Source organism: Drosophila nasuta, chromosome 3 (genome assembly GCF_023558535.2).
Source record: "Drosophila nasuta strain 15112-1781.00 chromosome 3, ASM2355853v1, whole genome shotgun sequence".
Taxonomy (NCBI): Eukaryota; Metazoa; Arthropoda; class Insecta; order Diptera; family Drosophilidae; genus Drosophila; species Drosophila nasuta.
Genome location: NC_083457.1, coordinates 54,947,572 through 54,975,049, shown reverse-complemented (window position 1 = coordinate 54,975,049; position 27,478 = coordinate 54,947,572). Strand labels below are relative to the sequence as shown.

General features: G+C 42.5%; 3 protein-coding genes across 8 annotated transcripts in view; 1 reads left to right on the top strand and 2 right to left on the bottom strand.

The window, feature by feature from the left end:
• The window catches only part of LOC132794068 (cell adhesion molecule Dscam2), a 47,364-nt gene extending 28,068 nt beyond the window's left edge, over window positions 1-19,296 (bottom strand). For 5 of the 6 annotated variants that reach the window (XM_060804298.1, XM_060804301.1, XM_060804300.1 and 2 more), the window contains exons 1-5: window positions 19,171-19,296; window positions 9,632-10,089; window positions 2,523-2,659; window positions 2,213-2,334; window positions 2,076-2,134 (exon numbers count right to left, since the gene is read on the bottom strand). In XM_060804298.1, the coding sequence (XP_060660281.1) occupies window positions 2,076-2,134; window positions 2,213-2,334; window positions 2,523-2,659; window positions 9,632-9,683 (370 nt within the window). In that variant the 5' untranslated portion in view covers window positions 9,684-10,089; window positions 19,171-19,296. Of the gene's footprint in view, window positions 1-2,075; window positions 2,135-2,212; window positions 2,335-2,522; window positions 2,660-9,631; window positions 10,090-19,137 lie in introns of all 6 variants that reach the window. The other variant, XM_060804299.1, reaches the window with a different exon arrangement.
• Window positions 19,297-19,568: 272 nt separating this feature from the next.
• Window positions 19,569-21,349, top strand: LOC132792843 (uncharacterized). The gene is made up of 3 exons (XM_060802347.1): window positions 19,569-19,801; window positions 19,869-20,560; window positions 20,621-21,349. Exons 1-3 carry the CDS (start codon window positions 19,624-19,626, stop codon window positions 20,960-20,962), a joined length of 1,212 nt encoding a protein of 403 aa, XP_060658330.1. The 5' UTR covers window positions 19,569-19,623; the 3' UTR covers window positions 20,963-21,349.
• A 3,191-nt stretch (window positions 21,350-24,540) lies between these two features.
• LOC132792700 (eukaryotic translation initiation factor 4E1) lies at window positions 24,541-25,938 on the bottom strand. Its single transcript, XM_060802148.1, has 5 exons — window positions 25,410-25,938; window positions 25,277-25,351; window positions 25,123-25,222; window positions 24,976-25,063; window positions 24,541-24,919 (listed from the first exon to the last, which is right to left on the bottom strand). Exons 1-5 carry the CDS (start codon window positions 25,766-25,768, stop codon window positions 24,759-24,761), a joined length of 783 nt encoding a protein of 260 aa, XP_060658131.1. The 5' UTR covers window positions 25,769-25,938; the 3' UTR covers window positions 24,541-24,758.
• Between the last annotated feature and the right edge of the window lie 1,540 nt (window positions 25,939-27,478).

Genomic DNA, 27,478 nt, shown 5'->3' with positions numbered 1-27,478 from the left:
AGGTTTCATACACAATGCCGACGATGAGAACGACGACAGCGGCAGGTGAAGCCAGCACAAACTTTGTGGCTCAATCAAAAAGTTTTGCCAAAGACTGCTCTGGATTGTATAGTATGCTACAACAGTTCTGCACTGTGCGATGGTATGTGTGTGTGGGTGTGTGTTGCATAAGTCACAACTTTGTGGCAACATCATTCATCAGCCTTGGCCTGTGGCCTGTGGCCTCTGACAAGAGCAAAAGCAAAAGACTCTTTACTCTTCATTCTTCTGCTGTTCTTGCTGTTGCTGTCTCCCAGCTGTGCAAATTTGTCAAGAGTTTTTGCCACTACTTTTTGCTAATTACCGCGCACTTAGCCCACCCAAGACAGGCCAAGTCAAGTGGAGTACTATACTCTTGGCATCCTGAGAAACTAAGCGATGGCAATTAAATAACGCAACTGCTAAGTCAAGCAAGTCGCCAAGGCGCCATATCCTACATCCAAAGTCAACTATACACATTAGCTGAGAAATTATCGCAGTGGGGTGGGGTGATGAGAGGACCAGGCACAATTCCCTTGGCAACTTTTGCAAATTAGGCAAAACGTTTTGCGCCAAATCTACGCGCTGTCAAATTGTTCAAGCGTAAAGCGAGCAGAGAAGAAAAGAGTACAAAAAAAAGAGAAAAACAAACAGAGGAAAACAAACAGAGACCGCAAATAGAATAAGCCAGCGACATGGACAAATACTCGTACGTATACGTAACTTTGAGTTAAGCTGCTGAGAAATGACCGCTAGACGTTAAAACTTTGCATGTAACCGAGCTATATATCTATGTGTGGGTGTACTACGTTTGTGTGTGGAGGGTGGAGGGAAAGAGTCGGGCTATCTTATCATCTTTGCGGTAGCGACTATTCTGTTTGTTTTTGCTTTCAACTGATTCATTCTGTTCCTTGTTAATTAAACGCACGCAGCTAACGCAAAAGTCAAGCGGTCGCTTTCTTGTCTGACCCCTTCCTATGTTTGTACATTTCTTTGTCTATGACCAGAACATTCATATGTATTTTTATGGCCAGCGCTAATTGTTGTTTTTCGTTAAAGAGATTTACGTTAAGGGCTGCTCAATGAGCCGCAAAATCTATGCGACATGCGATGCCAATCAAAGTGATTGGATCCGAGCAGCACTTTGCCTTGACTCGACTTCGCTCATTGGACTGTCCAAAGCCTGTTCATTAATGCACTTTAATAAAGTTCTTGCCTTCCCTTCGTCACCGCCTAGCTCGAGGGCCTAATGAATTCGAAACTTTGCCTCGTTGAAACTGGCCAAAAAACAAGGCAAAGTGGAAGTTTCACTGTGCTCGCAAAGTACGTTAGTTGCAAAAGTTACCAGCTGAAAAGTCGATGAGAATTTTAAGCAATTTCTGAGCAGCAGCTGAAATACTTGTGCTACATTTTCAGCTGTAATAAACATTTTATATCAACAGAAAATCATTTTACTCTTTTTTGGAAATTGCAAATTGGCGTTGAAGTTGTGTGAGACTTTAAGCCGAGATAAATCACTTTTCAAATATTATATTATTTTCACTTTTGCATATAAACTTTAACATTGTTGCTGTTAAGGATGCAAACAACAAGGACGGAAAGACAAAAAACTAAAATTGGTTACAGCAATAAATAAATATTTTAATGCTCAAGAGCAAAACAAATTAACATGAATTTAAATAAATTGTATATAGCTGCGAAGCACTCAATCGAATAGCCATTAGACTCGACTGCAAGGTTAGGGCAACTAGGCGAAAGTCAGAGTCAATTCTCGCGCTTGGGCGCCAAATTAGAGCCGATTTTTTGGTGGAGCCGTTCTCGGTCGTCGCCGCCAACAACATTTGGCAGTAGTAATTAAAACTTGCGTTGCCTGCTTTTAGGCGCTGCTCCAAAAACTTTCCAATTAAGCCAAAGTTTTCAGAGGGGAGTTCTTGCCATAGCCTTAGTCGCAGTCGCTGTCGCAGTCGCAGCTGGTTAGACTACGAGTTAGCGCAAATCAACTTTGCATGCGACTATAAAATTGTAGTAAATTAATTAAAAATTTGTGATAGACTTACCGCCGCGGACATGAACCTCCCGACTGAGCACAGTGCCCACCATGTTGCGCAGCTTGCATCTGACCCGAAAAACAAAAAACAAAAAGGGAGAGAATGAAAATTTAAGCAGATATTAAGTATACGTAATGCGCACTCACCTGTAGACGGTGGCATGCACCTCGTGGCGATACTTCTCGGCAGTAAAGGGATAAAACATCATGCTGCCGTTTGACAGCTGAAACACCATATCCTGCTGTGGCGGTATTGGCGTCCACTCCACCTACAAACCGAACAAAGAGTATTAGTTTCTCTCTCTCTCTCTCTGTCTCTTTATTTTTATTTTTTGTGGGGGGCCAGTCAATTAACTTGGAAATGAGTGCGGACAGCGGCAGCATGCATAATTAAACAGCGCAAAACGAGCGAAGCGAACAAAAGTAAAGCGATGCCACGGGCCACGCCCATATTTACCTCGGGCGGTGGGCTGCCATGACCAGAGCATTCTATGAGTCCGCCCGAATTGTTGGAAAACTCGACGCGATGCGGCGGCTCGTGTAGGAATATCGGTCCCTGCAGATCCAAACCATTAACTATATAGCTGGTCTCAGCTGCAAAGGAAAGAGTATAAGAATGAGAAATTGTAATAGATGGAAAGAGAGAGAGAAAGTGTGTTGAGTGTAGAGAAAGAGAGAGCGAGAGCGAGTTAGAGGTGGTGCATGTTATTTGGATTTTAATTGAGCAGCTCAGTTCGAGGAAATCCTTCGGCCATCACGCCGTTTTGCACGAGCGGCCAAACGTAATTTCAATTTCTGTTCAGCCACAAAAAAGCGAACAACTTTCGTGCAGCAGCTCCCTCAATCCGCTCCTCATTCCCCCCTTCATCAATCTCAAAATTAAGTGGCAGCAACGTGAATGTTCTTGCTCCTCTTGTTGTTGTCGCTGCTTGCCAGCGGCTTGGCCTAAATTTTAATGAGCATTGTGGACCACAACAAAGGCACGCACAAAGCGAAAAGACAATTGCTTTTTACCTGTGGCCATCGTTGTGGCTTTTCTCCCTCCCACACATCCTTCTGCCACTTTCTCGATGTGGCCTAATTGCTGTGACGGAGCCGTCGAGCAAGTATTGCATAATTTTTGGAATGTTTTAAAGCGCTTTTGATGCGGCTTTTACGCCTTATATATTATTCACTCGGTAGTCAAGGTAGCCAATAGACAGGGACCACATACATACTCCTGTAGGTGTGACTTTCTTATGTGTGTGTGAGTGTGTGTGTGTGAGTGTTTGTCAAGTAATATTTGCATTGCGGTTGCATGACAACTTAAGCAACTTGCCAGTGACAGTGCAGTGACCTGTTTTTGTGCCACAAAAATTCTTGTTGCAAGCACGTCCAAAACACTGATGCACTTTTGGCCCCAGCGAACATGAATAACTAAATAAATTGCACGGAAAGCAAGCGAGGAATACATTTTCACCAGCAATACAGCAATGTGCACCTTCTCCAAGATGTGCTCACTTAATTTTGACTTGCCGAATTTATGGCGAATTGGTAAGTGAGGAGAGAACGCGTCCCTTGTGGAGCCATTTTGACAACTGCCGCAAAGTATGCAGCACTAAATTTGTATGCAATTTTCAGGCCGCAGCAATAAAATGAGAAATTGTTTTGTCCAAAAGGCATTGGCCAGAAGATAACTTTAGCATGATGTCCTCCCCCAGATCTCATGCCGTAAAGTGTTGCAAACTTTGTGTGCCACTTTCGTTGCGGTTCTCTTTGGACTTGTGACTGTGTATGTGTGTGTGCGTGTGCGTGATTATGTGAGTAAGAGTTTGTAATTGTGTGTCGGGCAAACATGCTGTCAACTGCATGCCCAAAGGAAATGCGCCGAAAAGGGAAAAATGTTTTTGGCTCTGCCAAAAAGTAAGCAGTAAAAACTGAATGTTCGTGTGTGTCTGTGTCTGTGTGTGAGTGTTTCCACAAGTTGATGCCACATCGGGGCAGCACATTAAATTTGCAGTTTTTAGTTTTAAGTCACTTAAGATAAAGTTTTCCCTTTTCACCCCCTTGAAAAGTTTCAACAAAATGCTGCAACCAGAGATTTGCGAGACGACGCAGTCTAATGAAAATTAAATTTGCCAAAGTTTGAAGCGAGCAAAGAGATAAAGGATATGATGGGATTGCTGTAACCACCTGGGCGATGGCCGTGCAAACAACGAGCTTAGGCTCAAAAGCTGTGAGCTAATTGCAGACGCAGACGCAGAGCAGAGGTAAAAGCAAGCACTAAGCGCCAATCTGGTAAAATGCGCCAGCCGAGTCGAGTCAGACATTTATCAGGGCAAACAAAGGCGCGACCGCTGAACAATAGCGAAGCCAACGCCGTCTCTATCGCCATTGCCGACAACTCAGAAGCTATCAAAATATGCCATGACAACGTGCTCCATATTTGTAAGGCAACCAGAGGATGAGGGCGGGGTGATGGGGGAGATGGGAACACTCTATATGGATGATGATGAAGGTAATATACAAGGTGGCAGTTAGGAGACAGCAGCAGCTGTGTGGCGTATGCCACTGACAATGTCATGTCTAAGCGAAACACAATGACCGCCTGATAAACTCGATAAGGTTGCCGCTTCCCTTCGCGTCTCTCTCCACCACCATCTGCCTGACCTTTGTTGCTGCCACTTCTCACATAATTGAATACACGCCGCTCCATTTGTCAGCGTTGTCAATCAAAATGGCAGGCAGCAGCAGCAGCAGCAGCCACTGAAGAACACCAATAGCAACGTCTGCCACGCCCACATTCGCTGCCCAAAATCAATTACGCCCACTGAAGCAGGCAAAGAGAAAAAGGAAAAGAAGAAGAAAAAGAAAAAGAAGAGAGTTAGAGCGAGGAGAACCAGAGCAGCGAGCTTTTAAGCAAAGCCAACGGCAGTTTGCATCATTATCACGGATCATTAAAATTGCGCTGGCCGGAAATGAGTGGCAAGAAGAAGAACAGCAGCGGTAGAAGAAGAACAAGTTAGAGCAGTAAGGAAGCAGTTAGCGAGGCAACGACAACCATCAATCGCCTCGTAGACAAAATGCAAATGAGCAATTCCTATTTCCATTCCTATTCTCATTCATTCGTTCGCAGAGTCCTGTTTTCAACAATGCATCTGTTTTAAATAGCAGGCGGGACTGCAAAAGCAAAATCGTCACGTAATTAACGCGCAAAATCTATGAAAGAAACGCACCCAACTACCAAGCAGACAAAATGTCCTTAATTTCCCGACTCATTCATTACATAAGCATTATGCAGAATTATACTACAAATTATTCACAAGAAGAGCCAGAAGTTATGACAATTTTAATCACAGCTAAGCCCCATTGGATGTCAGTTCTAGCTCTTGGTTTAGATCTATGTATGTAAGATGTATTTCTCAAGTGCCAGATATAAGATATTTAAGAAATGTTTTCAAATGAAGTTTAATTCACCCCAGCTGTCGATGCTTACACACCTCAGCCCTTATATCAAGCTATACAGGGTATCTGGCAAAACAAAACATAAAGAATGCTGTAAATAATAGCGGAGAGTCAACTTCAAAGCGTGCACTAAATCAAAAACGCTTAAGAGCCAACCTTATGGGGGCTATAAAAAAGCAGCAGCTAGCAAGTTTGCCAAAAGCTGACAAAGTTTTCCGTGCGGCATTTAAATGAAAACGCAATTTCCTCAAAAAAAAGACAAAAAACAAAAACCAAAACGAAGCGAAGCGAAGTGAAAAGAAACAACAAGTTGAACTAAGTAGAAGAGCGCAAGGAACACGTTAAAGCTCATTTGCATACGGAACGTGAGTGAAAGATGTTCAGAGGCTCAAAGCTTTCGCCTGTCATCAGACGGGGCTAGAAGACGGAGATGGATGGAGTGGGAAGAAGGGAAAAGGGACTGGCAGATTGACAACATATAAACAGCAGAGGCCAAGGGACATGAGATGAGATGCGTTGCGTTGCGTTGCGATGAAAAGCGTCGCAATTCGATGGAAGCAATGAAAGTGCCCCAAAAAGTAGGCAATGCTTTGGCTGTTAAAGCGATACGACGTCGAAACTTTGGCTGCCTCTTGACCCCCGCCCCGCCTAGCCCCTGTGCCGCTCTAATCGCCATTCCTCCTCGGTCGGTTCAAGTGCACGCATTTTTCTGCTTAAAAGCCTCGACTAATGCGAGGCGTCTGCTCCCAAGCCAAAGCCTGCCACCTGACTGTTGTGTCCCTCTTTCTCCTCTCCTTCTCTTTCCCGCACTCTATATCGTAGCATCTGTTTGTGCGCAACAAAGCATAACGGTATTTCTCCATCTGTGTGTGAGCATGTGTGCGCACTGCGCACATGTGTTGGCATGGGCAAAGTGTATTTGCTTGGGTTATATCACGCTCCACGTTGCTTGGCCCCGTTGACTTCATTCGGCTGTTGCCGCTTCGACAAGCAAAAATACTAAACGACTGGAAATTGTTGTCCAACTGCTCGGCTTGCAGATATCCTAGATGGTTCGTAACTAAATACATTTAAGTCTCTCTTTCAGACAATTATACTTGTAGTTTATATAAGTGGAAGAACACATCTTAAATAATAAATGGTTAGTAGAAGATTAGATCAAGTTCTGCCTTTCCGTTTTTCAGTTTTTGTATAAGGGAAGTAACTTTATGAAGTACAGATAATAATTATTGAGATACGCATAAAAACTATTCTTTAAACAATTCCCAACGAAGACTTCTCTTATAATTCAGATATTGTTTATTGATTTTAGATCAAGAAAATTATGTTTTTGACTATACTTCAATTGCACTAACACATTTTAGTTATGCATTAAAAATTTTGCATCGACTGCTGAAAGGTGTTCCGATTATAATTGCTGTTGCTGCTCTTGTTTATTTGTGGTTCTATTTGCCTTGCACAAAAAAAATGTGCAAATAAATTGCAACTTCGAAAGAGAAGGAAGCAAGCAAGGTAGAAAAAGAGAGAGAAGGCAAAAAGTGAAAAGCATTTCAATTAATGTTGCAGACGTTGTTGCAATTGCAGTTGCTGTTGCCGTAGCTCTTGCTGTTGCAGCTGCTGTTGTTGCTTCGTTAATGAGCGACAACTTTAAAAGTCACAAATGGGAAGGCAACTGAGAAGACAAAGGAGCTGCGTCACGTTGAGTTTGTGTCGAGTTGCGTTTGCTTTTTGTGTGCCATAAAACTGAATTATTGAAAAGCACACGTTTCACTTTTGTTTGTGTTTGTGTTGTTGCTGCACGGTGCACGATGCACGATGCACGTTGTTTCAACTCAAAGAAACGAAGTCAGCAACAACTGCAACTGCAACAACAAGGACAATGGCTAAAGCCTGCTTGCTACGCCAAGGGAAAGCAGCCCCAATCCCGATGCTCGTAGCGACGGCGTCACTTACAAGGTAACTCATAAAACTTTCTGCCGCTGGCGAGCACCAACACTTCAGGGCAACACCAAAGCAGCAGCATCAACTGCAGTAGGCAGCAATTGGTAGCCACGGCAAGAGGAACAGCAACTGCATTCAGGATCAAATGTTAATTGCTGTTTTTGAGCAGACGCAAGACATAATTAGAGATCCTCATTGTCTAATGCATCATGGCATTTAGCAACCGAATATGCCCAGAGCAACAGCAGCAACTGTGCAACACCAGCGCAACAGCTGCACTAACTGTGCAGCAATGTGGCAACATCGCATCAAGTTCAACAACACGCCCTCGAAATGTGAATGACCTCGAATGTCACGTTGCACAGGGCGTTGAGGCGTTGCGGGTGGGCGGGCCGCTTTGGATCGAGAGGGTGTGTCACAGCAGGCTAGCCAAGATTATGCAGACGACTGACGAAAGGATAGAACAAGCGGACAGACGACGCAGAGACGGCCAGGCGGACTCTGACTATGACTGTGACTGTAAAACAAAAAGTAGCAGCAAGTAAACAAGCAGTTGCAGCTACAAGTAAGCAGAAAGCAGAAAGCAGCAAGCACCAAGAAGCGCTGCTGTCTTTTGTATGCTGTCCAAGGCACCGGCAGCATGCGGCGCATAATCAGCCTCATCATCAACAGCAACAGCAAAAGCAGCAGCAACAGCAACAGCAGCAGCAAAAAGCAGCTAGCAACAAACAGCCAAATGAAAGGCCTTCACTGTCACAGTCAGCCAACAGCTGCAAGCCCGTAGCCTTTGGCTTTGGTTTTGCCAATATGAAAGAAACAAAGCGCCACACAAGGAGGCAAGCAGGCAGTTGTCAACTTCGTTGTCGTTTGCTACTTTCTGTCGTTGATCTTTTGCTGATAAGTTTGGCTTTTTGAGTTGCGCACACAACCCAAATAAGAAAGCAACAGTCCCATTTTGACTTAATAATTCCTTCAGCATTATTAAACATTTTAACAACTAGGTTTGTTTTCATTTGAGAGTGTTATTAACAAAAAATAAAATCAAGCAACCTCCGCGAACATAAGCAAAAACTTGAATTCTTAAATATTTTATGGAGCAGGAGATGTTCTTAGTGCCACCCACATTCCACAAATTGAATAGACTCTTTTTTATTTCTTTCAAAAGCAAAGGGTCTCAAATGCAACACAGACGGCGTCGATGCCATGACCCGTTCCGCTTTCTCAATTTGACTCGGCTTGTTGGCTGCAGAGTGGACAAAAGTGCTCATATCCAATATTGCAACAAGGAAGTGCCACTGTGTATGTTTGTGTCAGGCGACAGTGCACAAAAGACATGTCAAAAGGAAACGAAACAGGATAAAAACTAAGCGGAACGTAGCTTAATTATTCTTTGGCGAAGCTTAAACACACACAAAAATGTTGCTGGAAATGGCAAATGACGTTGCAGGTTGCAGATTGCAGATTGCAGATTGAATGGCGCACACAAATTATGTAATTTCTGAAATGGAAACCACATCGTTTTGATTTTAAATTAACTTACACATTGACAAGGAATCGATAGTGATAAGTAACGTTATAATATGTAATGCAAGTCTGACAATTATGTTGAATATATTTTGAAAACAGCAATAAAACAAAATTACCCTTTTACATCAAGTATAAAGAGCGACGTTGTTGACACTAATATTCTATAACAATGATATACATTTTCCCTAATACTAATATTTTATATTGATCATCACATCAAGTATTCGCCATGTTCAACAATTACTTATGAAGTGAGTTTTCGAATATAGTCTCAGATGGATCGAATTTAATTGTGTGGTCGATACTGAAATCAAAAATCCAGCGCACTTTTTAGGGCAGCAACTTTACGCCACGTTAGTCACGTTTGCTTGTGCTACAAATTTGTTTATGAACTTTGTAAAAGCAAATCATTGCACGAAATTAATTTAATAAAGTTGTCGGAACAGCTTTCGATGGCTTATGAATAAAATAAAGCATTGCATTAAAATGCTTACTCATATTTAAAAAAAAATAAATCGATTATAAAGAAACGAGATTGTTGTTATTTAATAAGTAGATAAAATATTGATGGTTTTTTAACATAAAATGTTTCATATTTGATTGTCATGGCTGAAATAGGAAAAGAGACAGTGATAAGGGTAGAGAGGGACTCACCTCGTATGATGTACAGGATCAAGGCAACCTTAAAAAGGCTGTGTAAATCCATTTTTTATGAGTACTAATGCTTTCCATTACATTTTTTATGTACGTATTTTAAACGCCGAATTTCGCCGAGTTTTTTTTTTTTGTTTTGTGGTTCTCTGGTGTCTGGTGTTGTTTGTTGTTGTTATTGTTGTCGTTGAATTTGTTTATTTATTTGTTTGTTTTGTGCGTCGTTGCGACTCGCTCTTCTTTTTTGGCACTCAAACACACACAAGCACACAGACACAGATTGCGCGGCTATGATTGTAACTGTTAATGGTATCGCTGTTGTTGTTGTTGTAGTTGTTGTAATTGCTGCTTATTTGTTGTTTTGTTTTCATTTTATCATTTTGGGTATTTCGCGCTTGGCGAAATCATAAATGCAGCTCTTGCCCAATAATAAATGCGTCGATTTGAAGTTTGACCCCAAGCTGCAAATGCAAAAATATTTCACATTTTTAATGTTTTAAATGTTTTAAAGCCGAGTTAAGGTCTGTGGCAACGCTTTTGATTTCACTTGACGACAGTCAGTCAACTGCGATTCTCATGTCAGCGGGGATATTAATCATGTCAAGCCACCGCCACACACACACACACAATCACACACATACGCACACACACACAGTCAGTTATATAGTCGCTGAGTTGAAGGGAAGATAAACGAGGCAAAAGCAAAGGCAAAGTCCCCTACAGCGTCGCATGCAATATACTCGCATGTTCATCTATGAGTGTGTGTATTTTCCATTTTCCTTTTTCCTTTTCCTGGTTGGCTTTTGCGCCCCTTTGAGCGTATTTTTATGCGCGCCGGCAAAAATTATGCATCAGCGCGAAATTGGAGCGCCATAAGTTGAGCTCAAGTGAAGTGATATCAGGCTCAGCTCCCACCTTGTCCCTCCTCTGCCCGTCTTCGTCTTCCTCTTCGTCTTCGGCAGCAGCCTAAGCAGATCTGAATATGATGAAAATATTACGAAACACGTGAGACTGCCAAGCTCTACTCTATCTCGCTATCTTGCTGGGCCTGAAAATCGCTTGACATGACATTAACTTGCCCTGTGACCAAGCCCAAGGCAAAGATTGTGATGGAGGGATGGAGGAAGCAATGGGGCAGGAGTAACGTCCCCAAGGTAACGTCTTGCATGCTGTAAAAACTAAAGCAAAAATGCGGCACGAAACTATGCAAAAGGGGCAGTCGCTTGATAAGAAGCAACAGCCAAAAAAGGAAACCGAAACAGCAAAGAAAAAGAAGAGAGCGAGGGTTTGAGAATAAAAAATAAAGAGAGCTGCAGTAAAACTGTCAATAACGATAAAGTGAAGTCAGTGAGTGGAAATCGAGGAAAGAGCAGGAGCAGGAGCAGGAGAAAGAAAAGGATACCAGAGGAGTGGTGAGGGGCAGTCAGTGCGGGAAACTGTTAACTGACAATGCAGAGCCCAAAAAACCTTTACGAAAAACAACAAAAGCAACAACAAATTGCCGTTTAAGCAACATGAAAATTATGCCCACTGCGAATATCAGCAACAAACTGCTGTATGTGTATGTATGTGTGTGTGTGTGTGTGTGTGTGTGGAAATCTTGATGCTTTTCTTTTCTCTTTACTCTTTTGCCTTTTTTTATTCTACTTTGGTATGTAAAAAATCATGACTTGGCAATTATGCGGCAAATGTGCGCACTGGGTACGACAGCGAACAAAAGTCAACCCAGAGAGTGCGAGAGAGAGAGAGAGAGAGAGGGAGAGCATAAATATAACGCATACGCCGCATTGCACTGCCAACGTTTGCTAAATTGCTGGCAATTAGTTTAAAGTGCGACAACAACAACAGCAAATGAGCAGCAAAAGCAAAAGCAAAAGCGAAACGTAAAACCTCAGTTATAGGATAGAAAATTGCATGCCTAAGCAGCTTTGCCAATGCAATTTAAGCCAAGCAAGACGTAAAATTTATGAAAAACTGCCAACAAATAACTGCCAACGGGGGGCGTTCCCAGATGCGCAAAAAACTAAAGCGCCAATTGCAACTCGACTCCAAAATTTGCATATGAATAGCCTGAAATTTTGCAGAAGTGTATGAATATGAATTGAGCAGTATTCCCGGCAATTTCAATTTCGACTACCAACCGAAAGAACTTTTCCCAAAAAAAAAAAACAACTCTTAATAAAATTATGTCATAGTGTATTATTTGCATATGAATAGAGTGAGAATTATAGCACGCATTATGTGAATTACATAAGTTGAAGCAATGAATACTTAATTTGAATCACTAATCATTCGCAAAGTGTCGAATGTAAAGCTTACTGTAATATACGTACATATCTTTGAAATCATTTTTAGTGCTTCGCCAACTCAAATTGAGTATACGACAGAATACAAAACCGACAGCGACTCCATTTCGCCATCATATCGCCAATTTCTTAGCAAAGCAAATGCCTGAAATGTGAATACCAACTCTGCATAAGTAACTTGAGAATAGGCTGTCTAGTGTAGGCTGAGAAGTGTGGCGATTGATTTGAAGAAGAAGTTCTTTGACAGCGCACTAGCCTGTAAAGTGGTTAGTTCTTTGGCTTACACATCCACTTGCACTTATGCTGCTCATTCAGCTCGTATTTCGCCTTTGTAAGCGGCGTTTCTTGTGCCGATTTCACTTAGTTCTTTTGCTCGCTGCTCACTGCTCGCTGCTCGTTTGTCAAGGCCTTTAGAAACGGCTTAAACACTTGAAGTCGGGTTCAATATATTTATATTACACTTTGCGTTGTCTCCGCCGAGAGACTGAAATGACAAACAGGGCGTGCGGAAAAGGCGTGGCCTGTCAACGCCAATTTGTGCCCAATGCCAAAAAGAGAATTTCAAATAGCAAAGGCAGCTTGCTGCTTACACTTGACTAGACACACACACACACACACACACACACACACACACACAAGAAAAGGCAGAGGAAGATTGCAATTTATAGACTTCAACACTCGCTGAGAAGTGCTCAAGACTTGGTCTTAGGCTACTGCCAAATACGTGATTTATTTTAATAGATAATCATTACGCCATCGATTTGGCTCATGTCTGTGGAAGTGAAATTCCATTTGAGCTGTAGCTTCCGAAACGGTTTCAGCTTGTTGCATGCGGCATGCGGCATGTGGCATGTGGCAGCGTGTGCTGCGCGTACGTGCGTCAATAAATCAAAAGCAAATGGTTTTTAGTTTATTGTTTTGCGTGGGTAAATAGAGAAAAGTGGCCAGCGGCACATTGCGCATACGCCGCGTACAACGCCTGCACCTCACAAAAATAAAGTCGGGCAGACAGGCAGGCAGGCAGTCAGGCAGCCACATGCTACATGCCGCATGCCGATGCACAAGGCATGCTGTATGCTGTATACTGCACGGTTCATTCACATGGCAACCGTTGCGCGTACTCGTATTTAAATTGTGCCATTATGCACTCCAGGCCTGCCACCACATTGGACCGAGGACCACGACGAGAACGGGAAGGGGAGCGGGAACGAGAACGAGGGGGAATCCTCTCACACTAATGACTTTTTATGGCATCTCTGGGCGGCTGCTGTGAAAGGGTTGCCCGCAAAAAATCAATACAATACCTACATGGCCACTGAGCCTGCATAGCCTGTGAAACCGGGCTAAAACAAAGGCCACAGCGGGCGAATAGCAGAGCGCAGAGCGCAGAGCACAGAGAGCAATATGCGGACAATAGCAGGAGGGGGTTGACAACAAGAGGGACGCTGTCTCTTGCATTGTAACACTGGCCGACCGAGACCGGCTGGTCGAATGGCCGGTTGGCAGGTTGGCTGGCTGGATGGTTGGCTGACTGGCTGGCCACAAACAAATGCAGCGACGAGACAAAACACTAAAAGAGAAAATCAATAGACCAAAACAAAAACAACAGCAATAGCAACAAATGAGTGCAAAAGCGAGAAATATACTGAAACTGTGAACTGAGAGCTAAAAAGAGGCAAAACAAATACAACATCAACAACAATACTAATGGAATTATATGCATAACAAATATGCAAAAGAAGAAAAAGAAAGCATACCCTGTAATCAGGTGCAATAGAGGCCCCAAAAAAGAATTCTTTTAGAATATGCTGTGTAGTTGCCTACAACACACTTTAAAATAAAATAATAATAAAAATAGCTGAGAATGTATATCAAAATAAGTGCCACAACGTCCTTAAATTTAATTTTACACCAATCCAACTTATCTTTTACTGGGTCTAAAATCACCGAATATTGTATTTAATTAAATGCGAAATTTAAGATTTGTACAGAAAAAGCTAATGACTAGCTTTAAGACGATAGTAGCCAACGAGAACTACGAAAGAAAATCAAAATGCAAAATGAAAGTATAAGATTCTCTGGCGACTATTTCAGTTAGCAGATAGTTAAACTCTAGAGCAAATTGCAGCCAATTGCATTCTGCTAATCTTGATAAACTTAATGTTACCCCTTAGTGGAATTTTAATGCTTACAGGGTATAAAAATATGCACAAACAAGCAAGAGACGAGACTCACGGCTCTTGTTGCCGTTGTTGCTGTTGTTGCTGTTGCTGCTTGAAGTGCACATAAAAATCATTTAAAAACAGCAGCGACGCAGGCGCCGCAGTCAGATAGCAACAACAGCAGCAGCAGCAGGAGGAGCAGGAGCAGGAGCAGGAGCAGGAGCAGCGTCAGGACTAGGCTAGGACAACAGGCAACTGCAGTGGCAGCTGGCACAGCCCTAAGGTGAGGTCGTCTGCGCTGCTGTTGCCGTTGCTGTGGTGGGGCGTTTGCAGTGATTCGGTGGGGAAAAAAATGAGTTCAGCGTCGCCGCCGCCCAACACACAAAATGGGTCTAAAGTCATAAACTTTTTGCACATAGCAGCTGATGCCAACGTTGAGTAGTTGTTCTTGTTGTTGTTGTTATTGTTGTTGTTGTTTTGTTGTTGGTGCTCAGTGATTTTTCCTTGCCTTTGGCTTTTACTACGCCACACTCTGCTGGGCTTTTGTTTTCTTGCTTTTTATGACTAACGAGCAAAATATTGGGTTAAGTCAAAGGGGGTAAGTGCTACCAAAAGGGTGACTGAACAGAAGGGGAAGGAGAGGGACGAGAGGAGGCTATTGCCAAATATGTGAACCAGGGGAGCAAAGAGTACAAGTGGCGAAACAATAGTTGGTTGAGCAATCAACTGACATAATAAGCAAGTGCTTATGTGAAACTACATGCTGCAAATCAAACAATGAAAAGCTCAATGCTGAACATAGAGGAAAACTGAGCCTGAGAGGTGGCAATCGAATCAATCGACTCAGGTGAAGATACGAAAAACAACGCAATTCTCTCTGATTTTTGGCTCCTAGAAATGTGCCCAGAAAAATTCAGTGGAAAATATTCAGTAGCAGAAAGTATAAAGGGAAAATTGAAAATCAAAAGAATTTTAAACTCGAGAGGAAAATAAATGTAAGGCCAAAAATATAAAATAATAGAGAAATGCAATAAATATTTGCATTCCGCTTCCTAATGAAATAAATAAATAAAGATTTATATACCACATATATTCCTATATCTTGTATATCTCTGTGTTTGTAAACTAAATAATCGCCATTTAAACTTTCGAATTAAAATTTTACTTTCGCAGATAATATTCAATAAAAACACACATCAAAACTAAGAAGTTGGCCAAGGCAGACAGCAATTTTATTAGCTGTTTTGATGGTGTTTGTAAAACAAGCCAGCGGCAATTTCATTTCGCACCTTTAAAAGGTGCTTGCCAACTTTATCAATTGCGCAATTTTATCACCTTTCGCCTTTAACGCTTGCTGTCTTGGGCCTTTCGCCTTAGAACTTTCTTGACACTCAACCAGCAGGAACAAGCAGGTCCTTCAATCTCAACGAGGGCAGACCGACGGCAGGCACATCAATCATGTCCTTAGACAGACATAAACATAAATGCGAAAGACTGCAGTAAATTTTAAATGTGAACCTTGCGAGGCTCGAAGTGTCACACGCCAATCACAAAATGTTTGCCAACTGTGCTCAGCTCGTTACGACCACTAAATATAAACGCTCCATATACTATATATCAAGCAAAATATATATGCTGTATAGTATAGAATAGACCCCATTCATACATCAAGTTGAAATTGATGTGCGCCCGTTTAGCATTTGTTTTGTTAAACACTTTTTGCGTTGGCCTTTGACAGCTAGGTCCATGCAGAGGCAGAGTTGCAAGAGGAAAACTTTTGCAGCATGCAAGCGTGCCACGGATTGCCAATGGCGCGGCGCATATATTTAGCCGGCGGGGCGAAAGTGATTTCTTAATTTGTTACAACTAACTTGGCAGTCAGCGAACGTCTACACCACCCTTCCCCCAGTACTTGAGGTTCTCGTTGTCGTTGTCGTTGTGTACGTTAAAGTTGCACGAACTTTCTTCCGAGGGGAAGTTTCCTTTTCAAGCGCAGCCTGACGTACGTGACTTTTGTGGCAAATGATGGATTAGGGTCGCTTACACAAGAGAACACGGAGGAAAAATAGTGGAAGTGGGAGTGGGAGTGTGCAGTAAAAAAAAGTGAAACTTACTGACGACTTTTGCTGCACAGCTATAGCTAATTAATGACAACGAGCAATGCAATCTACACGCTCGAAAATTGCGCATACGCAAGGCACATTGCGTATACGCAATGTCAAGCGCTGCAGCTGTTGCCGAATGACCAAAAACAAGAAGAACAACAACAAACAATAAGAAGAGGAATTGTGCTCTCTAGCATGTACTACATATATATGTACATACATGTACATATACATATATCGTACATAAGCCGCTGCGTACTACAGCACGAGAGCAAAAATTTAAATAAACCAATCCATTTATCGTTCGTTCGTTCGTTGGTTGCCGGCTGCTGTTGCTGTTGATACTATTACTACGACAACTACTACGCATATGAGCGGGCATTTTGGTGCAAGTGTGTGTATGTGTATGTGTATGTGTATGGTCACTTCCGCATGAAATACGAGCGATTTTTACTACACATCAGCATCAGCAACAGCAGCCGTTGCCGTTGCCGCTACCGTCGCCCATGCGACACACACGCGTCCCCCTTGTCCCCCTTGACCAAGCGTCCTCTGAGTTCTCGTGTCCAGTGTGTGTATGCGGCAATCGATAAATTTTGTGTGTGCAGCATCGTGTGCAGCAACAATAACTGCTGTGCTGTATATACTCACTGCGTGTGCGTGTGTGTGTGTACTATATGCCGGCTCACAGATTTATAGTTTGTCATGGCGGCAACGTCCAAAATAGTTGCATATATATAGCATAGACGAGTCGACACGCAACTCGAAGCAGTCTCTGCTGCACCAAATCAATAGGCAATTCTCTTTTGCAAACTCTCCCTCCCTCTCCCTCTCTCTCTCTTTCTCTATGTCTTGTCCCACTCTCATTCTCTTACCGGCCGGTATAAGCATTATTTATGGCCAAACACAGGCTGTGGCTCTACTCTTACGATAAGCTGCATCCTCAAAAATACCCCTCGAAAATACAAAACAATCAATAGTCAGACCCCTTTAAAAGTCCTTCTAATTGCAGTCAATAAGTCACTTGCCAACTTCGTGACGTCTAATTGTTCGGAAAAGTCGGCAAATGGCAGCAAAATTTCGAATGCTATGCAGCATTTGTGAAATAAAACGAAAATCGAGCAAAACGCATGGCAAAAATGTCAAACAATTAAGCGGCAATTACAAAAAAGGTTGCCAGCCAAAGGTAGCAAAATGCCAGGATGTCAGGATGTCAGGATGCTGGGTTGCCAGGATGACGTCTGGTGAGGTTACGTGAAAGCGTCGCGTTAAACGTGTCTTCCAATTTGCTCTGAACTCTAGAACTCCAGAAAAGGGATGGAACGGGCGGCAAGCGGCAGAAGCTCGACACAAGGCACTTAATGGGCAACACACGCGCAACTCTGGGGCGGGTTGAACAAAAACCATGCTAGATTACATATGCTAGAAGTAACTCACACCTACACACACATACAGATACACACTCACACGGTCCCGCTTAGCAGCACATGCTTTATTGATGAGCAGCAGTTGAGAGGGGCTACAAGGACTTTAAACAAAGCCCAGCAAAAATATATATTTAAAGCACTTGCAGGATCATAAAGAATAGCACAATGCGATAAAACACAAAAAAGTAGACTGAACTAATAGTGACATCAAAAAGATTTATGAGCTCGAACTTAATTGTTGTGTAATATAATAACTCAATTAAAATAATTAAATATAATTCGCAATAACTAAATTTAAAATAATCCATGATTACTCAAAACAACACGAAATATTTAAACTGAAACTATTCTGAAACTGTTTCCCCGATTTAATGCACTACTAAACTTATGCAGGAGCATAAAGAGAATATTAATAACTAACATATGTATTGAATTGATTGTTCATTGAAACATAAATTAAACGATACGGGCTACCGTTAACTTGTAAACTTACATCAATTCTACGAAATATAAAACTTAAAAGAAATAATTTGAGCAAAAAAGATTTTTTCGTTTACATCTCATTAAAAGCAATACATTCAACTAGTAGAAAGCCAAGTTTGTAGAAAATAAATTAATTTGTGATATAAAAAAAACCCTTCATCACTTCTAAGATTCTCGAAGAACTTTAAAATTACGATATTGCCAAACTCATACACACACGCACACTCACAAGAGGAACATGTCCATAAGTATATTAAGTATTTTAGAGTTTCGTTTTAGTATTTTTAATACTTGCCATCAACCTAAACACATTTACATGCAATTTGCCGAAAGACACTTTACACTTTCAAAAAAAGAATGAAGGACCGAAATTTGTCGCTGTTGTTGTTGTTGTTCTTCTTGTGCTGCAACAGCGGCTTAGCTTGATTTTTATACGTTGTTGCAATTCAATTTATTTTCAATTTGCGCGCATGCAATGCGGGCAGAAGAAGACGAAAGGTAAGAGGTAAATGGAGTCTAGTCTAGCACCTTTCATTAGACACAACTTTATCAGCGAAATTTGCGCGTCAAGCATTGCATACTTGGCGTTGGCGTTGGCGTTCAGATGTTGTTATTGTTACTCTTATTGTTGTTGTTGTCTTGTTGCCGGGCGCACGTTGTGTTTTACACTGAAGTTGCTCGTAGTATCTACACTAACACACTCTTCCAAACACGTACACACAACCACCGACGCTCACTCACAAACACATGCATCAAAGTGCAGGCGAGCAATGTACATGGATATAACTCTGTTATTTACTCAGCGCGCACGTTGCCGCCGTTCTTGTTGTTATTGCTATTATGTATAACACAGTAGTTGTTTTTTTGTTGTTGTAGTTGCAGTTAGCTTGCTATTGCACTTTGCCACCTTGCATGCTCTTTCGTACACAACAGCAATGCAACGGCGCCGACGCGTTCTCTTCTAGTAAATAACAAGACTCTCTTTTGCACTCACACACTCACTGACTCACTCACAATCATACATACCAGCACAACACATTCATACACACTAAACCGTACCGTTTGAAGACTGTTTTTTGTTGGGTGGGAGCGAGAGAAAAAAGACTCGGCTTGAGAACTCCCGCTGAGTGTGAAGAGTGCAAGACCAAGCACAACCGCACGCGAGGAACGTCAAACAGCAACTAAATTCACATTGCGCTGGCCAAAGCCAGAGATGCTTGCTACAGAGCCAGCTCCAAAGGCTGCGACGCGTCGTGGATGCTGTGCTCAAGTGCGCAGAAGCCACGTTGTGGGTCATAGTAAAAATCATCTCGTAGTATTTGGATGCCATTTGCAGCTCATTCATTTCCTTCGTTCGATAGTTTGACATGCAACACTACTGGCTGACATTTCTCGATCGCTTAGTTATCGGCTTTTTCGATTGATCTGGCAACGTCGAAACGGTTACCAGTCACAAGCTTTGCGTTGTCATTTGTTTTCCTGTGTATTCAATGTTATTTTTGTTTTTGTAGAATGCCAATTTTTGACTTTGTTAAAACCATCGAATTAATGGCCTGTAGTTTCCACGGCATTCCAGATCCACGTTATCGCTTTGTAACCGATGCAAAAGTAATAGTCAAGGAGGTTATTAGAAAATTGTACTGCAATCATTCCCCATTTGCGAACCATATGAAACCGATGGAAAATACAGGTGCGAAACTATTAATGTGCAATTGCAACTGCAATACTGTCAAAAGCCTATAATCTGTGATTCGTAGTTTCCTCTGTCAGGCAAATTGACATAGATATGCCGCTGGCGTTTGAAACATTTCTGCCCATTTGCCTGCCCTTCGCGTTAAGCTCCAGTTTCAATAAGGACGAACGCAGTGTGCAGCTGAAGAAAGCTGGCTTTGAGCATCCCTTCTTCTTTGGGAATGTGGTCAATGCCAAGACCATGAATTTTCTGCTGCAATCTGATCTGGAGCTGGCTGTGAAAGAGATCTCCACGGTAGAAGGCAAATGGGGCTCCGCTTATGACCTGAAGTACTCGGCGCTTAGCTGCAATAACATACCCTTTGCCCATCAGATTGTTGCCGAGGAGAGGGGCAACAATGGCATGATGATACACTTTGACTTTATACTGGCCTTGGAATTCGATGGTGCCGTCATGCCACTACCCGCCTACTACAAGGTGCCCCTAACCTACAAGTGGATGGCCTTTGGTTTGGTATCAGTTGGGGACCACTATGATGGTTCCAATTGGGCTGTGCTCCTGCCCCGTTGGCAGTCAGACACGGTCTCAATACGGCTGCGTTGCCACGGTATGCTGCAGTTGCTCTATCGCATGCTATACACGCAGCGTTGCTATTGCTTTGCTGTGCCGCTGCTCGTCAAGTTCAGCTTCTTTATGACGACCTCTGATTGGGGTGATGGCTACAAAACAATGAGCGTGGCTGAGTTGTTGATCACTGTGAGTTCACGTAGCGCCTTAATTGTGGTTCTACCCCTCTTTTTACCCCTCTGTTTACAGACGCTGGGCAACTTTTGTGAACTCATAGTAGCCTACAAGGTTGGAGATGCCGTGTCGAACATGAGAAGCAGCAAGTCACTGCGCGAGCAGCAGGTATGCTGCAAGGGCATCTTTGACATGCTGACCAAGAGCTTCCAGCTGAATGCGATAAGAGTTGGATTCATAGAGAAACTCTTTCAATTCGATTTGTCGGCATTAACTGAAACAAATGCTGCTGGCAACATGCAGCTTTGCCAAGCGGGGGTCAATGAGCAAGAGCTGGATCTGGAGCTGGAGCTGGAAGAGGATAAGCAGCGAGAAGAGCAAACATCAGTCTGCCGTGAGCGACGAATTACCATTTAGGAAAAAAAGACAAGACGCAAATTCCAAAGTTAAATTGTGCATTAAGTGGACTAGTTTTTACTTTTGCCCGTTAGGTGTTGTTGTTGTTATTGTTGTTGTTGCAAGGCGCAGCACGAAGTTTGAGTTAACTGTAAATTGGCAGGGATAACAAAGACGCTGCAAATCTCAGTAATAGCGCATATTTCTGTGCCCAAAAATAAGTGGAACTGAACACACACACATTCATACAGACTGAACCCCACCGCACATACACATTGACAGATACAAAAGTTAATAAAAGCCAACTACAAACTAAAGCTCTGTTGGGTTACGTGCCCTTGTTTTGCCAGGCTCAGCCTTTAGCTTTAGCTTACTATCTGTGTACGAGTGTGTATATGTCTGTGTGTGTGAAAAAGTTAAATTGCAAATAGCTTGGGTTGTCCCCCAAACCACACTGTGCTCCCCTCCTCTTTACCTACAAGGGCCAGAGGCAACATGAAATTTTAGAAAAATTTGCTGTTATTGTTGGCAAAACAAAAAGCGACTAAAGGAGCGCAAAAACACAGTATGAGCAAGTGGGCGTGGTTGTGGACGTGGGCGCATTAAATACAGAGAGTCGCACTAAAAAAAGGGTTTAGGGTTGCCACCTGCAGCTGCCTTCCGCCCGCTCAAGTTATGGTTTGAAAGTTTTTCGCTCTGTGCTTTTGATGTTTCATTGTTGTCAACTTTTAACTACTTTTTTTCTTCACTTTATGTTTTTTTTAAATTTTGTTATTTTTAAATGCAAATGTGCGAGTCTTCTGTCCCGTTTGGAGGCGAAGTTGAGGACAAATGCAATTTATTTTTATGTTAAAATCATTATGCTCAAATTGGCTCGCATATTATATTTCATTTTGTGTCTTTCGCACAATTGTGATAAATTCAATTAATTCTTGTTTCACTGCCGGCCTCATCAGACCTTGTCAAAATGCCTCTAATTGCATTTGCGTACTGTTATAAAATATTGAAACATGATAACCAAACGGACGTGTTAATTTGTAGACCGTGTTGCCAATTTGATTGCCAATCTAGGATATTTTTGCATGTTCTCTCCTCTCTCAGACTGTGACTCGTTATTTAAATTTCATTTGCATCCGTTGTACATAAAACCTCAAGTTAAAGCCTTAACACATTTGATATGCATACATTCATAGTATTGAATGCAAAAAAAATAAATTCAATTTCAGTTTAAGTAGATTTCCAACTCGGGCCAATAGAAGCAGCATTTTGTATTCATTTATTGAAAATGATTTCATCATCATTATACTCCAACTGCAAATATATGTAATAAACGAGCAAAAGTCAGAAAGCATCGCATTGACCATAGACTAAAAACTTCAATGAAAGGTAAAATGCAGTGCAACGTTAATAATAAGGAATTTCCTTTTTACCTAAAGTATTTCAATTCTTCTAGCAAGTTTATTTTATATTTAAATTCTATAAATATATATATTAATTATTTACTTAAAAAATGTATTTTTATAATTTTAAATATACAATGTACATAGAAGAAAATTAATGTTGCTGTCATTTTACTTTATTTCTTAGCGGCTAAAAATATCAAGAAACCAAGTAGCCCACCGACTTTAAGAAATAAAAAGGTGAAGGCAAAAATGTATTCAACTTTTGAACCTGGCCACTGGCCACGGGTTATGCGATTCCCCAGCGACCTCAAGGATGCTGAAAATTGACTCATCCGCCGTGTTTGCCTGCCAGCTAAGGAATATACATAGATATTTTGTTGGACATGATGGGGAAGAGGGGTGAGACGTGCTCCCAAATGATAGTCGGATGATGTCCAGAGCGGCGAGCAACGAGCAGCGACGACTCCATGACGAAGATGTCGGAAAGCAGCATCTTTAATCAAAAAATAATTATGAGCGTCGTGGGAGTTGGCGGTGGCAATGAAATTACATTTGAATTATGATGAAAAGTGGGTGGCGATGGGTGGAAAATCGCTGAAAATGGTGAAATGATGAAATGGAGACTCCCGGACAAGTTGTGCAGCAAATGAGCTAAGCGAAAGCAAAGTGAAATTTGAGTGAGACGAAAGACAGTTGAAAAGGCAGCGAAAGATAGAGCAAATAAAACGCAACAACAGCAACAACAACAACAACAATTGCGGCAATTTACGCAACAAACAGAGCGCTGAAAATTTCAGGAACGAAGGAGGCGAAGGCGAGACGACATCGGAGGAGGGACCACAAGGACGAAAAAGTTTATGCGAAAAAACAGACAATTAATTTGTTTTGCGAGGACAGATACAGAGGAATAAGGGTGGCAGGGGACAAAGGACACAGAGCGCAGGACATGGGAACAGGCAAACAATTTCGTGCTTGTTGGCAAAGAAAATTTACGTGCCAAAGACAAGTCGCTGGGCAAACAAACAGCAAAGAGGAAGAGAACAGAGAAACGAGGAGCAGCAGCAACTCTCACCAGAAGCCAGGGAAATGGTCAAACATTTTACGCTTTTTGTTTAATTAAAATAGCAACAGGACGAGCATTGGACCAAGGGGCGTATGTGTATGTGTATGTGTGCGAAGGGAGGACTAGCTCACCACATACATACATACATACAAACAAAAAGTAAGAGAGAACGCACGCAGTAACTGGACAAAGGAGCAAAGTCCTTTTGCCAGCGCAGCGCTTTTTCAATTAAGCTTGCATTGCATTTAATAAAAACTAAAAACATTTGTTTTGCAGCGCCTTATCTTTCAGCAGCAGCAGCTGGAGAAAGAATACCGGAAGCAGCAGCGGCGGAAACGGAAGTTGCCGGCACAGCAACAGATGAGTTTTATTTGTGCTTACAAATTGCTGCTCTATTAAACAACAAGTGGTGTCAAAGGAGCAGCTCTTGATGCCTTCCTACCAGCCTGCCAGTCTGCCAGTCTGACTTCCACCTGTCAACTGCATTGCAATCTTCAGGCGACTCAATGGAATGTCGACCGATATTAAAAGCTGGCGGCAAGCAAACGTGCCACAGCAGGATATCCATCAGAGTCTGTGTGTGTGTGTGAATGTGTGTGAAGCTAGTAGTGTATCACGTTCGTGTCATTTGGTGAATGCCACTTCATAATTCAATAAAACAATAAAAAGCGAAATCCTAACAAATTACAACAATCTCATCAAATACATGTGCGGACGAGTCCTTGCCGTCTGCCTTTGCAACTCCGATTCGCCCAGTTGAACATGGGCGTGTCCAACATATTTTCATAAATTGCTCACAATTTGCTATGCATGGCATAAACACAAAAGCCCACGACGAGGTAACACGCCCACAAAGGGACAGGCAGACAAATATAAGGAAGGACAGACAGGACATAAGCGCAAAATGCGCGCGCGACATGACAGCAAAAATAGCCAAAATTATGGCGCAAAGGATAATCGCCATAAAGTGAGCAGAGCAGAGCCGAGCAAGCGAAGGACGTGCAACGTACTGACTTACATTCGAGCCTTGTATAAGGACAGCTTATACGACGTGCTCGCTTTATCCCCGAAAGGAAGCTCAACCACGGCCATGTCCATGTGTGAGCGTTCCTGACAAAGAGGGAGAAAGCAACTTTTCGTCATTCTACAAAGCTTTATTTGGGTTACGGTTACGGTTACATGTTTCGAGTTTCACGTTTTTTGTGTACAAAATATTCGAGTTCTACCCCAAGTTAAATTGGATGAAGAACGATTGTCTTACGCCCGTCACTATTATAACCAGGCACTGGGAATATTAAGGCTTCAATGGGTTCCTACCCTACTACTATGTTCTTTCCCTTGCAACACTGATTTACAATTTATAGATGGCATTTACATTGGGTCCGGCCTGCACCATGGCATCCCTATGGATCTGATATTGCAGCTCCACTTCATTCAGCTGCAGCAGTTGCTTCATTTTCTGGCCAATTGCCTGAATCGCCTGTTCATTGCGAGCGTCCTTGGTCCATAGAGCTGCAACAAAGGTAGGTAAATGAACGAAGCATGCAACTATTGAGAAGGAAACTCACAAATTTTGCTGCCCTTATTGCGCACATTGATGACAGCGCCACAGATCTGTTCCGAGTACTCGAAACACTCGCCAATGGTGCACAAGAGCTGAAAGCATTACAATGAATTTAAGAAAAAACATTTCGTTTGGAATGATGAAAATTTACCAAGTCGTGCCACAACTTGTCGACTAGCTCTTTTGAGTCCCTCTCCAGAAACATTACCCAGCGTCCACCTTCCTTGTTGCTGTCGTCCTCCCACATGGGACTACCAGACGTGTAATCAGCATTTACATGAAACAAAAGTGTGGATTAAACTTACCGAATTCCGTGCTTGAAGACCATATAATCATTGAATATCTTTAGATCAGATGGCGGCTTTATGAAGTAATAGACACTAAGGAAAAGTAGCAGATTGTTAGACGACATTGCAAAGATACTTCCCTTTTGCTTACCTGAAGAAGTCTTCGACAGTGTTAAAACTAGTAACATCGCTAAGCATTTCGGACCAGGCCTTGGCACGATCGTTCTGCCAGTGCCACAAGGTCCAGGTGTGCTCCAGTGGATGCTTGAAGCACAAATCATAGTCAATAGAGCTAAGCAGACGATTCAGAGACGGCTGAAAGTCTGCACTGGCAGAAGTAGCGGCGGCAGCAGCAGCAGCAGCCAAAGCGGCAGCACTGGCAGCAGCGGTGGCAGTGGCAGAAATTTGTTCATTGTGCCCCAAGTCGCTATTGCCATTGACGCCGCCGGCGTAGATGTCTTGACCCTGCTGTTCGGCAATTTCGGTGCCACCGTAATTATCGTAGCCCATTGTTCGACGAGTTACTTTCGAATACTTTTGCAATATGACGCCTATGTCTGTTTTATTGTATCTTTTTCTCACACGTTAAAAACTTTTTAGGAAAAAAAACCGTATGAGTATATAAATAATATGAGACTTTTCTAGTGTTCCTCGTACGAGTTTAACAGAATACTAAAGAGAAAACTGTGAATTCTGCGAATCATTGAATGTCATCTAATAAATTGACAATACACTGCCTACTCGGAAAATTTCAAAAACAGTGCTTAAAGTGTGCAGTGCTGCCAGATCGCTGAATTTGTAACTTGTCATTACTCAGCACTACCAGAGGTTATTGGCGTAAAGCGTATACATGTAAACGATCAATGCGAATGGCAAAACGATTTGCATTCGCATTTGCTTAGTTGCTGCAAAGTCAACAATTTAAAGCCATTTCAACATAGGCAACGATGCACTTGCTCCTGCTCTGAGTGTGGTCACAAGGGTCTATCAATTGAGATGTCACGCTAATAAAATAAAATGCCAGTGAGCATACGATAAATGCACGAAAATAATAAAATGTGACTCAAATGAGCGAACGCGACGAGCAAAGCCAATGCCAAAGCTAAAGCACTTGGCTGTCTGCCTGACTGCCTCAAGGAGCTGCTTCACTTGCCAGCACTTGCCCCGTGCCACCCACCACCATCTCCTGCTGTGACTGTGTGAGTGTGTGTGTGCAACAGTTTGCTTGCAGTCAATAATCGAAATCGACTTGGGCTTGTGCAATAAAAAATTTGTCTTCGCCGCTTAAGTTTTGCGCCTTGTTGCACACACCGACAAACTGCAAAGGAGTGTGTGCGGAAGAAGAGAGAGAGAGAGGGACAACGTGCACCCTTTCACGCTGCTGATAATAAACTATGTGAGTTCTTGCCACGCCAACTGCCTGGGTAAGTAGCTTTGGGCCCTTGTAATGTGCACCATTTGTTGCTGGCGCTGTGTGCGGCATGTGCGGTGTAAAAAGTGCCACCAAAGCCACTATGTGGCTTTTCTACAAGTTGCCTCGACTCTCCCTTCGCCCCGCTCTTTCCACTCGTGAGTTATGTGCTGGCCAAGTTAGCACAGAAGTGTGGACTGCCGGTCGCTTCTGCTGCTGCTTGACTTAGTTTGGGCCGCAGCAAATAACTTTTCCTGCTTCAATTTACTTAAAAATTCTATTTATTTTAGGTCTTAAGCAGCAGCAACGGCAGCATCACCATCAGCAGTTTCCACCTCCAGGCGCCAAGCCACCACAACCCCAGATGGGCATCAAACATGAGAGTTTAAGACAGCTTTGGGTGAGTTTATTTGCAGTTGATTAACGCAATTGAACACGTCCAAATTGATGGCGTCGAGTCACGAGTCATTTGGCCAGCTTAAAATACATTGTAAAGAATTTTGAATTTATCTGTAGAAAGTTATTTGATAAAGTACTGGTTGGCATATTACCTGCTCGTGTGGAGCTTTTGTTGATTTGTTCAAATCCAAGCAAAGCAATGAAGATTCGACTTTTGTTTGCAGCTGTCTTCCACACTGCCACTGTGCGTATACGTAATATTTTACAGCGCTTTGCACTTTGCAGCAACGGCAATACCTACAGCTGCATAACATGGGTCAGTAAATCTTTTAAAATATTGTAATGTTACTCGCAAGCAGAGGGGGCAAAAACAGCGCTCGACTCTGGCAAAAAATAAGCAAGCTGAGAAG